Here is a 16201-nt window from a genome sequence, read left to right as displayed (position 1 = left end):
CACAGAAAATACTCCAAAAATCTAACTCGCCGAAAAACGAACAAAGAATCCCTTCGCATTGATTTTGCACCTTTCTGCATTTTAAATGGCCTTTTTGGAGCACAGACCTCTCTGAGTTTCACAATTCTTCAAAAACAGGATGAGAGTGGAGAAACCTGTGCACCCTTGGGGCTGCTACTGACACGAGGCAATCAACACCGTCACACCGCAGAGTCACACCGCAGAGTGGCTCCACAGAGTGGCCCCACAGAGAGGCTCCGCAGAGAGGCAGCACAGAGTGGCACCATAGAGTGGCCCCACAGAGTGGCACCATAGAGTGGGACCACAGAGTGGCACCAGAGTCACACCACAGAGTGGCACCAGAGTGGAACCGCAGAGTGGAACCGCAGAGTGGAACCGCAGAGTGGAACCGCAGAGTGGCTCCACAGAGTGGCCCCACAGAGTGGCCCCACAGAGTGGCTCCACAGAGTGGCTCCACAGAGTGGCCCCACAGAGTGGCCCCACAGAGTGGCCCCACAGAGGCGTGGCTGCTACACCGATTCAGCACGTGCCGTTGTGGCCTCTGCGCTTAATTACTTACACCTGAGTTATACTTTGTCGCTCTAGCTTTTTCCGACAGGTGTAGTGCGACTAAAACTGAAGTGTCACAGTTGCATTAGTACGTCGGTGAAAGTCTGCGACAAGGGTTGCGTTGTCGCTATGGTAACGTGATGTCAAAAAATTTTTTTTTTTTTTTTTAAACATGGAGGAGGCTATCCGTGACAATGAGCTTTAACGTTTCGTCTGGCGGTCCAATCAACACTGGGCGACAGAGTCTGGCTGTGTCCGCGACATAACACAACTCTACAGGCGCACGTCGTTGCGAAAAAGCGCTTTTCACCTTCTTTCAGCCGAAAATGCGTTATGTGTTTCATGACACCTGTCGCAAGGGATACTCTCTCAGAAATAAAGAAAAGTGCCCCGGTACGAAAAGGTACAAACGCTTGTCACTGACGAGGTACCCTGTAGGTGCATACGACTGCACCCCGAGTCAGCAATGTAAAATTTGTTCCTTTTCTGTTTGGAAAACGTACTCATTTGAACCCAAAGAGAACATTACTGTACGTTCCGGGTACCTCCCACGGTCACTTTATTTTTGAGAGTGTATAAAAATCGGACTTAAGTGTTATGACACATCCGTGTGTGCGTTACCTGGGGACTTGGCTCTCGTCTCCATGGGCGACAATACAGGTGTGAAAAAAAAAAAGGCTGGGAGTCTGAACCGCACAGCGGTAATGCGGACCAATCACAGCACACGACTCCACGCTGTGCTGACCAATCACAGCCCAGGACTCCACCCCGGTACAGGAAGGCAGTTTGTTTCCATGGCAACGGAGAGTGAGATTTCCCCCCTCCCCGTACTTCAGTGGGGAGAGAACAGGGCAAGGCGACCTATCGGAACGGAAACCCTAGTACACTGCTGACTGAGCCAAGGTTTTTACCAGGTTACTAACTGAAACTATAAAACCCCGCATGAGCTGGGTGCCAACTTTGAGCCATAAAATGGCGGTTGGTTATACTTGTGGTGGGCGATGTGTAGGTATGTGCCAAGCGAATCAGAAAGGGAAATAGCTTAAAAATGAATACCTCTAAAATAAACACCTAAATGGACTGGTTTCACAGATACAGACAGTATAGCATAGTCCAAAGCATAGTCAATGGAGATTCTCCACACAAAACGTAGTTTCGTCTACGACGAAGCTAAATCTGCGTCTGTGTAACCAGCCCAATATGTTTTAAAATTTTAACGGGAACACGTTGAAATAGGCCCGCTAAAACAAAAACTAATAAACGCACCGTTTTCGAACCTCTCGTCTGTACGACGTGCTTTGCTGCAGTGCAGGTCCAACCCTAAAATAAATCCCCGAGGTGCAGAAATGACGGTCTACGGTAGTTGCAGAGGCCGCCTCTTGCGGCTGAGTTACGGTCGCAATCTGTGATGCACCGCTGCTACGGCTGTGCGCGGGTAACCATGGCCTGGGCGAGCCAGACAGAACAGACTCTAAGTATCCAGGCGCGGTGGAGCCGCGGCTAAGATGCAGCGGACTTGCGGTTGCGTGGGGCGACACGGCTCAGGCGGTAAGAGCAGTCGTCTGGCAGTCGGAGGGTTGCCGGTTCGATCCCCCGCTCGGGCTGTGTCGAAGTGGCCCTGAGCAAGACACCTAACCCCCAAATGCTCCTGACGAGCTGGTCGGCGCCTTGCATGGCAGCCAATCGTCGTCGGTGTGTGAGTGTGTGTATGAATGGGTGAATGAGAAGCATCAATTGCGCTTTGGATAAAGGCGCCATATAAATGCCAACCATTTACCATTTAGTTTGCTGCAGTTGCACACCGAGGAAAAAGCCGAGCCAAGTTTGGCCGGCTCACGTGGAGCAGCATAATTGGCTCGCTGCTCCAGAGGGACGGACTTGGCAGGGTTAGCTGATCGCTGCACAATAAAACGCCTCGGAATCACGGACACTAGCATGAGACGAGACGGCTTGGAGAAGGCGTGTCGCTCTCCTTCGGGCCGCTGAGGGACGGAGTGTGGGCGGTGTATCTAACACTAACTCTAATTGGATTAGACGGGGTACAACTGGCTACCAAATTGGGAGAAAAAGGGAAAAATCTGAAATAAATGTATTTTAAAAATTAATAAATATTTATTTATCCCGTGCTACCTTTGATATTTCCCGCCTGTTCCTTCTCCCTCCGAGCGGGATGTGGACTCCTGTTTGAGCAGGAATTGTAAAACACAAACAGTCCGAGGCTCCTTTAGAAAAGCCTCTCCCATTATAAACGGGCTGGGCTGTAAACGCGCTTTCAATTTGGAGGTTCGTTTCGATTTTATTATTATTGCCGTGGAGCGGAGAGCGCGGGCGAACGCAGACGGGAGCAGAAAAGGCTTTTAATGGTCGCGGGTAAAATGGCGAAAAACATCCACTCTCCCTGCGGTAATGGGGAGAGGACATTGTGCACGGATGCAGAGGGAAAACATCACGTCAATTTCGCCGAACGTCTCTTTCTGGGAAGACGGGCGAGGGCGTATTGAAAGAAATATCTGACTCGGAGGCCATTATGTCCGCTGGCCACACATTCCAGTGAGCGGGAGTGAGAGATCAGGAAGTACTCCGGTCAACAGACGTGCTAAGTCACAGGAGGATGGCTAATGCAATACAGCCTAATTGATAGTACTTGGCATCACACGATTTACTACATCCTTCCGATTATGTGCATTGGACACTCCTGATCAAAACTTGGAAAATGAGTCGGAAGTCTACGGCCTGTAGCGTAGTGGTTAAGATACAGGACTGTGACCCGCAAGGTCGGTGGTTCGATTCCTGGTGCAGCCACAATAAGATCCGCACAGCCGCTGGGCCCTTGAGCAAGGCTCTTAACCCTGCATTGCTCCAGGGGAGGATTGTCTCCTGCTTAGTCTAATCAACTGTACGTCGCTCTGGATGAGAGCGTCTGCCAAATGCCATTAATGTAGTACTGCAATTTTCATGTTTGTTTAAACAAGGACATCCATCCATTCTGAAAAAGAAAAGTCGACAGCGGTACAGTTTGTGGTTCGGATTAACTCAGTTGAATCCAGAATACGTTTCTGGCATTTCCGCCAACTGCCGTTCCTGAAAACAAACAACAAGTCGGAGAGACCTTCCATCGTTTCCTCGGACAGCCAGCGTTAACTGACCTTCGAACAGAGAGTACGGCCGGTCGGGGATGCGGCATCCGTGCGTCCCGTAGTCCAGGCACCACTCGGCGAACTGCAACACAAGAGAGGTCAAGAGGTCAGACGCACACTCCCTCGTTAGCGCCATCGTTAGCCCGCTGGTTAGCCACACTAACGAGGCTGTGTACGAGGACGAGCGGTGGGTTCTGTTCCCGCCCACGTTCTGGCGAACGAGGCGGCTACGATCCGCTCCCGACGAGACGCTCGCCCGCTTAGCCGGCCAATTACCTTCGAGCTCGCGACGGGTCTGTGGAGGGGCGACGCCATGGCAACGCGGAGCTTTTCCACGCGGCGGTCAGGATGGCGGTACGTTCCGTTTTGGCCGCGGCCCCGACGAGGGAGTGGAAACATACGGCTCGTTCGGAAGCCAGCTCCCCCGCCGAACCTGGGCACGCTCCACACAGGGACCGGCTCCACGCGTGTGGGGGGGGGGGGGGGGGAATCTCCCATGAGCCAACAGGGCGGGCGCGAGACGCGAGGCTTCAACCGGGTCACCAACCGGAGCCACTCGACCCGGGACAGGAAGTACCGTTCTATAGGTAGCTGCAGGTAATACAGAAACCCTGTCTCCATAGCGCAGCTATGCTTCCTATAGCAGAGCTTAATCAAAATGGCCACCACCAATTATCTGTATTCCGCTGGGTAATGTAGTCATTAAATCATTAGGGACAGGCTGAAAACTACAAGTTAAATTAAATTAGTTATTTTCTGTGAGAGCGAAGTGTCACTCGTAAGTGCTGTTCCCGGAGGGTGAGGGAGGGTGAGGGAGGGTGAGGGGGGGGGCAGATTGCTTTACTAACCCCCCGACCCCCCCCCCCCCCCCACCCTCGAATTTCAGCGGCCCTCAGTGAGACACACCTGCCCACGCACAGTTCTCTGTGTTTCCATGGCGCCCGCAGGCTGTCCCTGTTTAATCCCGAGGCCGGTCGCTTGTGCCAACGTGACGTTGCCCAGCTCCGACGCGGTAACACCGACGCAGAAAATCCTTCCGGATCTCTCCGTCAGGACAGGGGAAGGGAGGGACAGTCCGGTCCCCCAGGACCCCCCCCCCCCCCCCCCCCCAAGCATCGACAGAGAGGGAGAGGAGGCCCGAAAGAGGAGACTTTGGTACACTCCGGGGAGGAACATTTTTGTTCTTCAAAGATAAAATTTTCCAAATATACTCTGAAAGTACAGTAATATTCTCTTTGGGTACAAATGAGTATGCTTTCCAAGCAAAAAAGGTTAATTGCACATTGCTGGCTAGGGGTACAATTTTAGGTACCTATAGGGTACTGCCACACTCCCACACTCTGAGGGGCCTCCTGTACCTTGCTGGCGCGGTAGAGGTACTTCTTCTCTTGGGTCTGCTGGTTCTCTCACACTCTCACACACTCTCACACACTCTCACACACTCTCACACACTCTCACACACTCTCACACACTCTCACACACACACACACACACTCCTGTACCTTGCAGGCGCGGTAAAGGTGCTTCTTCTCCTGGGTCTGCTGGTAGAGGGCCAGGAAGGCGTACCCGTTCCCCGCCGTGCCGTGACAGATCCCGTAGCCCTTCCGGAGGAGGCCCCTCTGCCAGATCACCTCCCCGCAGTCCTGAGCGTCCTTCAGGTACTTCTCCTCCTTAAACACCTGGGCCAGGGGAGGAGGGCGTGAGATTAGAGTCTACCCCACCCGACCAGCGTGTCCTACAGGTATTTAAACACCTGGGCTAGGGAAGGAGGGTGTGAGGTTAGAGTCTACCCCACCCAACCAGCGTGTCCTACAGGTACTTCTCCTGCTTAAACACCTGGGCCAGGGAAGGAGGGCGTGAGGTTAGAGTCTACCCCACCCCACCAATGCGTCCTTCAGGTACTTCTCCTCCTTAAACACCTGGGCCAGGGGAGGAGGGCGTGAGGTTAGAGTCTACCCCACCCAACCAGCGGGGTGTGCTTTCAAATGGCAAAATGATAAAGGGACTGACATTTATATAGCAATTTCATCCAAAGCGCTTTACAACTGATGCCTCACACTCACACACCAACAATGACAGGCTGTGACACAAGGCACCAATCAGCTCATCGGGAGAAATTAGGGGTTAGGTGACATGCGCAGGGGTAGGGGATCGAACCGGCAACTGTCCCAACTGCCAGACGGCCGCTCTTACCTCCTGTTATGTCAACATCCCGCTGAGTCCTACCTCATTTAAAAAGTGGTGAAGGTACCGGGGTAAATAGGTAAATTCTGGCTGCTCTGTGGCTACACCTGCTGACAGCACACATCTTCATCTTGCATGTTATTTTCCCACTTTTGTACAGGTATTTGTGTAATTTTGAGTGTGATTTCCGTGCCTCGTCCCCAAATCAGGTGAATGTGTGGTGTTTTTTTAGGTGTGCTGGATGAAGGCGGGTGAGCTGCAGTGGAGCATTAGGGAGACGGACGGGCATAACGGGGGCGCATGCGTCATGGCGGAGGTCAAAGGTCAGACGCAGCCCCCACCAATACCGGCGCTCCTTCCACTCGCCGTTCGTCTGGAACGTCCTTCGCGGACGGCTCATTACGGGCGAAAAAAGTCGGAGGAGCGACGAACATAAAGAGAGGTGAAAAATACACAATCGGGAAGAGCCCTGTTATCCAACCCCCGGAGGTGCGTTAACAGAGTATTACACAAATGAGTCCATATGTGTTTCCCAATACACAGAGGCTTTAAATGCAAAGAGCCGAAACGCGAAGGGGGCCGCGGAGCCAACATGGAGTCCGCGGGGACGTCTCCAAGGCCCAGGCCTCCATTTACATCCCTTCACAGCTCGGCTCCCAAGATCCTCCTTGTGTCTGTCTACTGGGGTGCATGCTGGGATACCCGGGCCAAAGCATTCATTATACCTGCCTCCGAGCAGATACACGGCTCATTTCGCAAAGTGCTTCAAACTCCCCGTTCTCTGAAAAAAAAAAAAAAAAAAAACAAACGAAAGGAAACACCCACTCGTGTGTCTGGAGAGCGTTTCACGCTTGCTGCGGATAATGGAAATGAAATCTCGCTGCTGTTAGGGGGGGTGGACAACAGCATCTGCAGATGCCTATTTTATTTTTATTTTTTTGACAACCAGTAGTTAAACATTCTGGCTAGGTTTGCAGAAAAAAAAGGTCAAAAGGCAGATGACTGCAAACGTCAGGAAGGAGACTGGCAGGTGGAGAACCTACAAAGACAGGCACACCTCGCCCTGCGATGTGCTGTCCACACTCATCATCGACATCGACCTGACGGTGGGGTCGAGCGCATACACCTTCGGATCTCCGCCATCGGTCAGCAAATCCGCGGGAGCCGAGGCGGATGGGACCCGGGACGGGTAGCGCATCGGCGGGGAGACCGAAACCGCTCGTGCGATTCCGGGGGAATTCTTCAAACGCCGCCACTGGCCAAGGACACCTTTCCACGGCAGAGCGGAGACAGCACCTGAAACGGGAACTCGGAACGACGGCGCTGAAGGTCCCTGGAGTCCGACGCTCCGTAATCGTAACTCACCCCCCCCGGTCCGTTTTTATAGACGCGCTTGCAAACCGGAGTCTTTTTTTATTCGGTGTATAATGATGAGCAACGATTTGGAAAACCGTGTCCAATCCTTTAATAGATCAAAAGGCTCTCCGGAGGATACAGCTTCACGACGGCCGTCTTAATCGCGGTGTGACAGGCGTTTTCTGGCTAAGCCGGTTTAACACTTGCAGCGTCTTCCGTTTGGCTCTGCTGCGTGATGGAGAAACGCTAAAAGTTAAAAGGCCTCTTTAAGAGACGAAACTAAGACTCAGGGTCTGGTTTACGGAGACCTTTAGCACATGCAAAACCTCTTAGCACACACAAAAAAATTTGGAACACAACCAATGATTGGTGCAAAGCAAAGACCACAACCAATTATTGGTGTCACGCATACTAAAACCTTTTAGCACATGCTAAAGCTCTTGGCAAATTACAGGCCCTCAGAAACCTGCCCTGCTCCTGTCCAGTGAGCTCCACCGTCTCTCATTTCAGGCTAGTCCCAGTGAAGTGAAATCGTCCGGTTAAGGAGTCTCATGTCGTCTCAAATCTGTCCTGGTAGTAGAGCACCCATCTGATCCGCGTATACTTAACGGGCTTGTAGCGCGTTGGAGCGCATTGCCCTTTTAGCAGAGCTGAACGTGACCCTCGTCGATTTTGGAGAAGAGTCAAACTCCCCACACACGCGAACTCTCCTCCAAACGAAATGGAGGTCAGGGAGGGACAGGACCAGGCGGAAAAGGGCACCTTGTCATTCGCCCGGACAGTAACATCCCTCCGTACCTCAGAGGAGACATTTAAGTTTCCAAATATAAGCCTGGTTCAATTTCAGCCGCGCCCGAAGCCAGGAGGAGTGATTTGTACGCGGCGCTGAAGCGGAGACCCGACGCGTTCTCGCGGAGGACACGGAGGCACCAAGACGCAGAGGACAACGTCACCGGCCCCTTTATCGACCTTTTTCGACCGTCGCGGAAGTTACACGAGCTCGCCCCGGGAGTGAAAACTCACCCGCGGATCAATGCGAGTGCGTCATCCTCACCTGGCAATCACCCCATAAATCTGATATAAAATCCACAGGGTTTTTTTTTTTTTTTTTTTTTTTTTTAATTCTGAATTCATTCCGGCCACTAGGTGTCGCTGTGGATCGCCGGTTTAACCACAGTCACGCCAGGGTAGCAACAGCGCTGTTGAAATTCAGCACCAGCTCCAGCCCGACCACCTTACCTAAAGCAATTGCTTTAATGATCTTCCTATAGGCATTTCAGAGTAATAGGCTTTATGGGATAAACTGGGGAACGGCTTTTTTTTTTTTTTTTTTTTTTTTTTTTGGAGGCCTATTTCACTTTCCCATCGATTTCCGCTTTCCAAGTGGAGTTAAAAATGGAGTTAGCAAACGTAATGACCGCAATAAAAACAGACAACGGTGAGAACACCAGCCTGAGGAGACGGCAACAGGAAAACTAACATCCCAAAATCCTTTTTCCAATCAGCACAATTTTCGTCAGAGTCAGCACAATGTAAATGTTAGAGTCACTTAACCTTGAAGTGACCTTAGCAGCACCGGACCTTTAAGCGTGAGAAAATGCTCACGTACTGGTTTAGTTGGTGAACAAAATGGCTGACTGCTAACGTTAAATTGATTTAGCATTGCTTACAGTTACTCCAGACACAGAGCTATGGCCTCTGGCAGATACACAGTCCATAACCACTGTATCCTCCGGACGCTGTGTCTGTATGATACCGATTCCTTCAGCGCCCACTGAATTACACTGTCTCCGCCTTTCCTGTGTCACCTGTAGGATTCTTCCCAGGTACACACCAGTACTCACCTATATGCGCCCGGACACACCTGTACACACTGTGCGTATGTCCACCTTCAGGGTTTCTCTGCTTTTTACTTTATTACATTACATTATTACATTATTGGCATTTATCCAGAGCAATGTACAGTTGATTAGACTAAGCAGGGTAGACAATCCTCCCCTGGAGCAATGCAGGGTTAAGGGCCTTGCTCACGGGCCCAACGGCTGTGCGGTTTTTATTGTGGCTACACCAGGATTGGAACCACCGACCTTGTGTGTCCCAGTCATTTCCCTTAACCACTACGCTACAGGACGCCCCATATTATTAAACAACAAATACACGTTAGGGACTGGAAACATACAAAATGAGGCAGGCATCTACATTTCAGTCAACACTGTGATATTGCAAAACAAGTACCCCTGTCCCTTTCTCCAAATATTCTCCTCCAAACACAACCGCATAGCTCATGGACCTCCAGAGAAAGCCCTGGTAAATTTGCCAACTCAAGCTATCCGTCGACTCCACGGAGTCCCGGCACGTAACTTTCCTGACGTTAAGTCAACAGACAGGGCCGATACACACACACCGAAAGCTTACTCAGCAGACCCGGGTTAGCGATAGGCCATAAACCTGCCCGGACCAATTAGCATAAAGCAGGGCAGATTTAGTGCTGAGCAGGGTCTGGGGAAGAGCAGGATGAGAGCAGAGCACCCGGCCCTCTCCACTGACAGTATCAGGGATCAGAACAACGGGACCCAGCCGCAGGACCACCAGATTCAGTTCAAAGTCTTTACTGTAACTTTGGCAGGTTAAACAGGCGGAGGTCGACAGCCAGCAAACAGAATCGGCGAGGGGTAAGGCAGTTCGTGGTTAATAATCCAGACAATGGGTCAACTCTCCAGCAAACAGGATGGGGTTGATAACAGGCTGGCTAAGCAGGCAGAAACAGAATCCAAAAATCAAAAGTCGATATACAAAAACAGGTCGATAAACTAAGGGTCAAAAGTGGAAGATGGAATAAACGAAACGTGGAAGTCGGGGGCGAAACGGGTCGTAACAGAAATCAATCAGATAAAGCTGTATGGATAATACACATAACAATCTGGCAGGGAACTGAACAAACAAAGGGGTTTAAATAACACAGGTAGCGAGAGGGAATGGCAATCAGGTGTGGGAAACAATCAGGAAGTGAAACAGGTGAAACAAATTAATGAAGTGAAACTAACTGACAGGAAACGCTAACGACTTAGACAAAACCGAGACACTGAAAAACACAGAACTTAACAGACAGAGCACACCACGTTACATACTGCACCGAGAAGGGGGGTAAAAGCTCACTTTCAGGAACCTGCATTTGACGCTACACGCTAAAGAACATTCTGGAAAACACATTTTGTGACCTGCTGAATGTATTGACCCAAAAATGCATTTTGAGTTTTAGAAACTACTCTAAAGTGGAGAATGCAAGCTTCCTAACGATACCAAAGTTAGCTCTCTATTCCAGGTATCAAGGGAGTTGTATCCCCCTTGCCTTTTGAGTGCCAACAAGCCATGTTTTTGAAAAACATATTGTTAAACAAAATGAAGATGAAAGTCTAAAACTGGAACATGACATGTGATGTAGTCGCCGTACACCAGCACTGCTCAGCTCCCCGTCCTGCGGGCCGCAGTGTCTGCGGGTATTTGCTCCTACCGTGCGCTACGCCGCCTGATTTCACTCATTATTTCACCTGCTCTGTTCGGATAATAATCAGGTGGCGTGGCGTAAGGTTGAAGCGAACGCCTGCAGACACTGCGGCCCGCAGGACGTGGAGTTGAGTTGCGTAGCGCTGTCGTAGATGCATTAGCACGTTAGCACGGCGTGCTCAGTCCGTGATTGGCCCCATGGGCAGATGGTTCATAACATAATGGTGAGAATAGGCCATTCAGCCCAGCAATGCTCGCCTTTCCCTAGCCCTAAGTGCGCCTACTGCTTGGTTTGCCTAAAAGTTAAATAGTATATAGCGCCGTATCAAGCCTGGTCTTGAAAGCCCGCAATGTTTCTGCCTCCACTACTGTCCTGCCAAGCTATTCCACACAGTGACCACTCTCCGTGAAAAAAAGACTTCCTGATGTCTGTGCGGAATGTATCCAATTTCCATTTATGCCCCCTCATTCTCAGGACCACAATGGAAATAAGTCTGTGACTTTATTGTGTTATCCTTGACAATTTTTTAAAGCTGTGATGTTGTGATGTTGTTAAAGCTTATTGCTTTAATGTTGCCCAATAAACTAAACTAAATTAACCAAGCTCACCCTGAAGAATCTGTAGTTCACTTTGTTAATCTCTTTAATGAATTTAAAAGCCTCAATCATACCCCCCCCCCCCGCGCCCCAAGTCTCCTTTTAATAATTTTAAAGAGATTAAGCATCATAAGTCTTTCCTCATAACTTTTATCTTTTATAAATGAAACTAATCTGGTTGTACTTCTCTGAACCATTTCCAGTGCCTCGACTGTACATCTTTCTGGTAGTGCAGTCCCCAGCCCTGCACATAGTGCTGTCTGACAAGGGTACTAAATAAGGATTGTGTTTCTGGAACATCTTCCTATAGGCATTGCTTATAGGTACTCGAGACACAAACCTATGGCCTATGCCTCGGTCAAAAAGTCTCCTTTTACTTAGCTTAAAGACTTAACTTTTATGCATGGACTCAATCTGGTTGCCCTTCTCTGAACCTTCCTCACACAGTGTTGTCAGATAAGGGCTTCGTATTGTATAGGGATTGTGTTTTTCCGGAAACGGGCTTCTCACCTTGTGGGCCATGAGGAGCATGTGGACCACCCCGGGGGCACCGTGACACCAGTGCACCAGGCGGTCCGACTCGTTGCTTAGCGACGACGGGTAGTTCCCGGAGCGGAACTTTTTGTGGCGCACGTAGTCCACGCTCGGTCGCACCAGCTCCGTCAGCGTCTCCTGGCTCACGCCGGCGCCCGGCTGCGGACACAAACGCACGATTTCGGTGAGAGCAACGCACATCACACGCATAAGTCATTAAAAATGATAAGTCCCTCGCATTTATACGGAGTTCTCTAGCATGTGCGAAAACCTCTTAGCACATACGGAAGGAGTCACACAAACAACCAACGATTGGTGCAAAACAAATACCACAAATGTTCTTGGTTTTGCACAAATCCATAAATGGCAAAACACTGTAACACTAAACCAATATAGTACGTGACTGTGCTTGGATGGGCTAAAGGTCTTAGCAAAGCAGGCCCTCAGACTCAACTACGCTAACGTATAGTGCTTTTCTCACCAGCCGGTGACTCAAAGCCCTTTACTGCAATGGGGGAGAAACTCTCCTCAACCACCACCAATGTGCAGCACCCGCCTGGGTGATGCAGCGGCGGCCATTTTGTCCCAGAGCGCTCACCGTACATCAGCCTCCTCTACAGTCAGGGTGCAGACAAGACTACAGTGCCGCGAAGAACTATTTGCCTCCTCGATGCCCGATTTCCTCTATTACTTCGTATTTTTCACACAGAATGGCATCAACCTTTAGACCAAATGTAATATTCATTTTTTAAATGACCATGTAATATCTGTAATAGAAAAGTTATTAAACACCCAAACAGCCCAGTGAAAAAGACATTGCCCCTTAATCTTAAAAGCTGGTTGCACCACCTTACAGTAGCAATAACACACGCGCACACACACACACTTTTTAATACCAGCATATGAAACTGTATGCCGAAAAGCAAACCGCCAGTCTCAGTTCCACGGGGAACGCTCTCCCCTGCTGAGTGCAATTTAATTTCAGCAAATCTGGCACCCCTCGCACAGGGATAATTTAATCTGCGCTGAAGAATACATCTCTTTACTCCATTTCAGTGTTTATCCAAAGACACCATTATCATGCAGCTCCCTTCTCTGTGATCTTACAATACATTACAGCACATTTACAGTGCATCTGGATGAGCACATTACAACAAATGCAATATTAACTGTCAGAGGATATAACAACACGTATGACATTAACTGTCAGCGCATATTACACCACACATGACATTTACTGTCAGAGCATATAATGCCATATAATGACATCAACTGTCAGCGTATATAATGCCACATAATGACATCAACTGTCAGCGTATATAACACATATGATATTAACTGTCACAGCATATAACACCACATATGATATTAACTGTCAGCACATATAACACACACATTATTCACTGTCAAAGCGTACAATATAACAATATATATGATATTAAGTGTCAGAGCATATAATAACATAATATGAATCTGGCAGACTGTTCTGGCAGAGAACTATCAAAAATAAAACAATAACACCATAGGCCATATGTATGTCCAGTACTGCCAATATAAACTTCTATTACAGTTATTAATACTTGCCTTGTTTAAGAGTGCCAAGTAAATATAATTTTCAACTCCTAATCTCATAAACACCAGGAACAGCCAGCTGTTAATACCACAGTGGTTTCCTTTGATGGATCACTCAGTTAATTATGCAGATCAGGAGTGGGGGAATTTTTTTTTTCATCACTATCTTTGACAAAGGATTGAAAATACAAGCTGCTTAACTCCAAATGTACGCTTTTATGCGTCGTTATTAGCGCGTTGTGTTGTCAAAACAAATTTTCCGCAGACTTGGATCAGCACTGCAACAGCCAAACAAAAGGCTTTTGTCAGAGTGGCCGACTACACCTTCAATAACAGAACGAGATACAATGACCACAATTGATGAATCTAAAGCGCCACTTAAGCCTTCTTTGCATTAATTTGAATGTCCTTATCGCGGCGCGGATAATCGGGAGGTGTAAAGAGAGAGATTACAAAGTCGCCTCGATTCCCCCGCGGTGGCGAAACGGAGCTTCACGCTGCGTTACACGGAGCGCGCTGCTGTTCTCGGAAACGGTGAGCGCGTGCGGAAACAGACACTCTGAAAGTGAAACCGAGCGCGTGCGACAACAGACGGCTTCTTAAAGCGAAACGCGCGCACGCCGTTCGGGCGCGTACACGCCGGTTCTACCTTCTTATCAAGCAGCCCACGCACAACCATAACAACGTTGATTTCTGAAAGGCTGCTTAAGGACGGAGTTCAAACGCGAGCAGAGTTAGTTTTCTCAGGGGTTTGGGTTACGTAGGGCTGTAGAACAGTGGAGACTGTTGCAGGTAACTGCAATGTTAACGGGCGGGACAGCACACTGTTAACACACAGACAGTGGAGACAGCCGCAGTGAGGGAAACAGGCTGATGTGGTCTTAATGATGTTTACATCCCCCATCATGTGGACTTTCTGTCTAATCTGTGGATCTGCGAAGGAGAATGATGAGGCGTGGGTGTCGGGGGAGGGGGGGGGGGTAGGGGGGGGTGCTCACACAGACACACACACACACACACGCACACACACACACTGCAGTCTGTAGACCGGCCGACCAACCAAATGCATCATTATTTCGGATTCCAATACTTGACACTGCGTTCAACTGATCTTGCCTGGCGTGACTGATCCCACCGATCGCACCAAAAGGCAGGGTCTGTGCTTCATTTCATAGGCTCCAGTACAGCAGACAAGCTCATTTAAGCCTAGAAAAGTATCTGAGCCCAAAACAATTACGTAACTGACCCACGGGGTCCGGCAGCCGAATACCCTCCAGAGCCACAGACAAGTTTGCCCCGCAAGGGCAGGGGTTCGACCACCCCCCCCGCCACGACGGTAGCTTCTGAGCCGTGAGCCTTTCTCCATCGCTTACCGTCCATCCGTCTGAATACAGGGAGAGAAAATAACGGAAAAAAAACACAACACAAAAGGAGTGTCTGCTCGAAAATCTCGGTTGAAGCGAATAGCCGGAGGGGTAAGGGCCGTGGTGGGGCGACCTTTCCGCCCGCATCCCTCCGCCGGCCTCTGGGTCCTCCATTTTAAACGAGCTCTCGGACAATTACTGAATACAAACGCACGGCTCGGAGACCTTTCTCTCCATCGCAGGTATGAATAAATAAACATGCAGTGGGGGATGTGGGGGGGGGGGGGGCGGGGGCAGCGGGTGAACTCTGCTCGCGGAAGAAGCTAGAAGAGCTTTCATTGGAGCGGAGACCAAAATCCCACTGCCAGACCCGAACCTCAAAATCAATTCCACCAAATAATTTGGAGACGGGTTATAAATAATGCAGAATTCTTTTTGGAAATATGATGCATCTCAACGTGCTTCATAGCAGGGATCATCAAATCGCAGTCATCGAGGTACGAGAAATGCTGGTTTTCCACCCTCCCTTTACTTGGGAGTGCGGTGTGAAGATGGTGATATTGATTGCCTAGACTAACTCAGCGGTCTTCAATTCCTGGTCCTGGAGAGCCGCAGGGTGTGCTGGCTTTCGTTGTTACTCAGCACTTATTTGATCAATGAAAGCAGTTGATTACAGAGTCAACTCACCTCACCTGGTTTCTTGGGTCTGGATTGGTTGCTGCTATTAAGGGGAAAACAAAAACCAGCACACCCTGCGGCTCTCCTGGACCAGGAACGAAGATCACTCCACTAACTGTTCAGTTAATTACCCGGAAGGGAAAAAAAAACAGGTCTGGATTTGGATTCGAGGGCCAGATTTGATGATCCTTATTCCATAGGTAGAACCAGTACTCACTCCTGCATGCCTCCCCTGCTGCTCGGACCAGACACGAGGCAAAAATCGACGTTTTTTTGTTTCAGCCGGTAAACAGGAAGCTGAGCGATGGCCTAGCATCGTCATGGAGACCAGGGTCTCCGCTGGCGACAAATAAAACCATAAATTCTCGGCGTTTATGAGCGGCCCGCTGACGCACTCCATGCGAGGGAGAGGGATGGGGGGGCGGCTGAACGAGAGCGGGGCCGGCGTCTTTTTAAATCCCAACGTCTCCCGGAGGGCAGCGGAGACAGGAATGAGCTTCATCCATCCCGGGCCACTTAAGGCCAACACACACTCCGTCTCCGCCCGGGTAATGACATCCACTGCAGCGGCAAACTTGCTCTTTTTTTTCCTTATTTTTTCTTTCATGCGGAACGACTCGCTTTTCAAACCGCACTCAAGACACCCGCCTGCCCCAGACACACATACACACATATCAGGGCTCCACACCCTGCTGAAGGCTTTTG

General features: G+C 49.8%; 1 protein-coding gene across 1 annotated transcript in view; it reads right to left on the bottom strand.

Moving 5' to 3' along the window:
• The window catches only part of lancl2 (LanC lantibiotic synthetase component C-like 2 (bacterial)), a 48949-nt gene that overhangs the window by 7295 nt on the left and 25453 nt on the right, over nt 1–16201 (bottom strand). Inside the window, exons 7-9 of the mRNA XM_061239905.1 lie at nt 11859–12041; nt 5210–5386; nt 3717–3789 (exon numbers count right to left, since the gene is read on the bottom strand). Of these exons, the coding sequence (XP_061095889.1) occupies nt 3717–3789; nt 5210–5386; nt 11859–12041 (433 nt within the window). The remainder of the gene's footprint in view (nt 1–3716; nt 3790–5209; nt 5387–11858; nt 12042–16201) is intronic.

Source organism: Conger conger, chromosome 4 (assembly GCF_963514075.1).
Source record: "Conger conger chromosome 4, fConCon1.1, whole genome shotgun sequence".
NCBI classification, from domain to species: Eukaryota; Metazoa; Chordata; class Actinopteri; order Anguilliformes; family Congridae; genus Conger; species Conger conger.
This window is presented reverse-complemented; position numbering and strand designations above follow the sequence as displayed.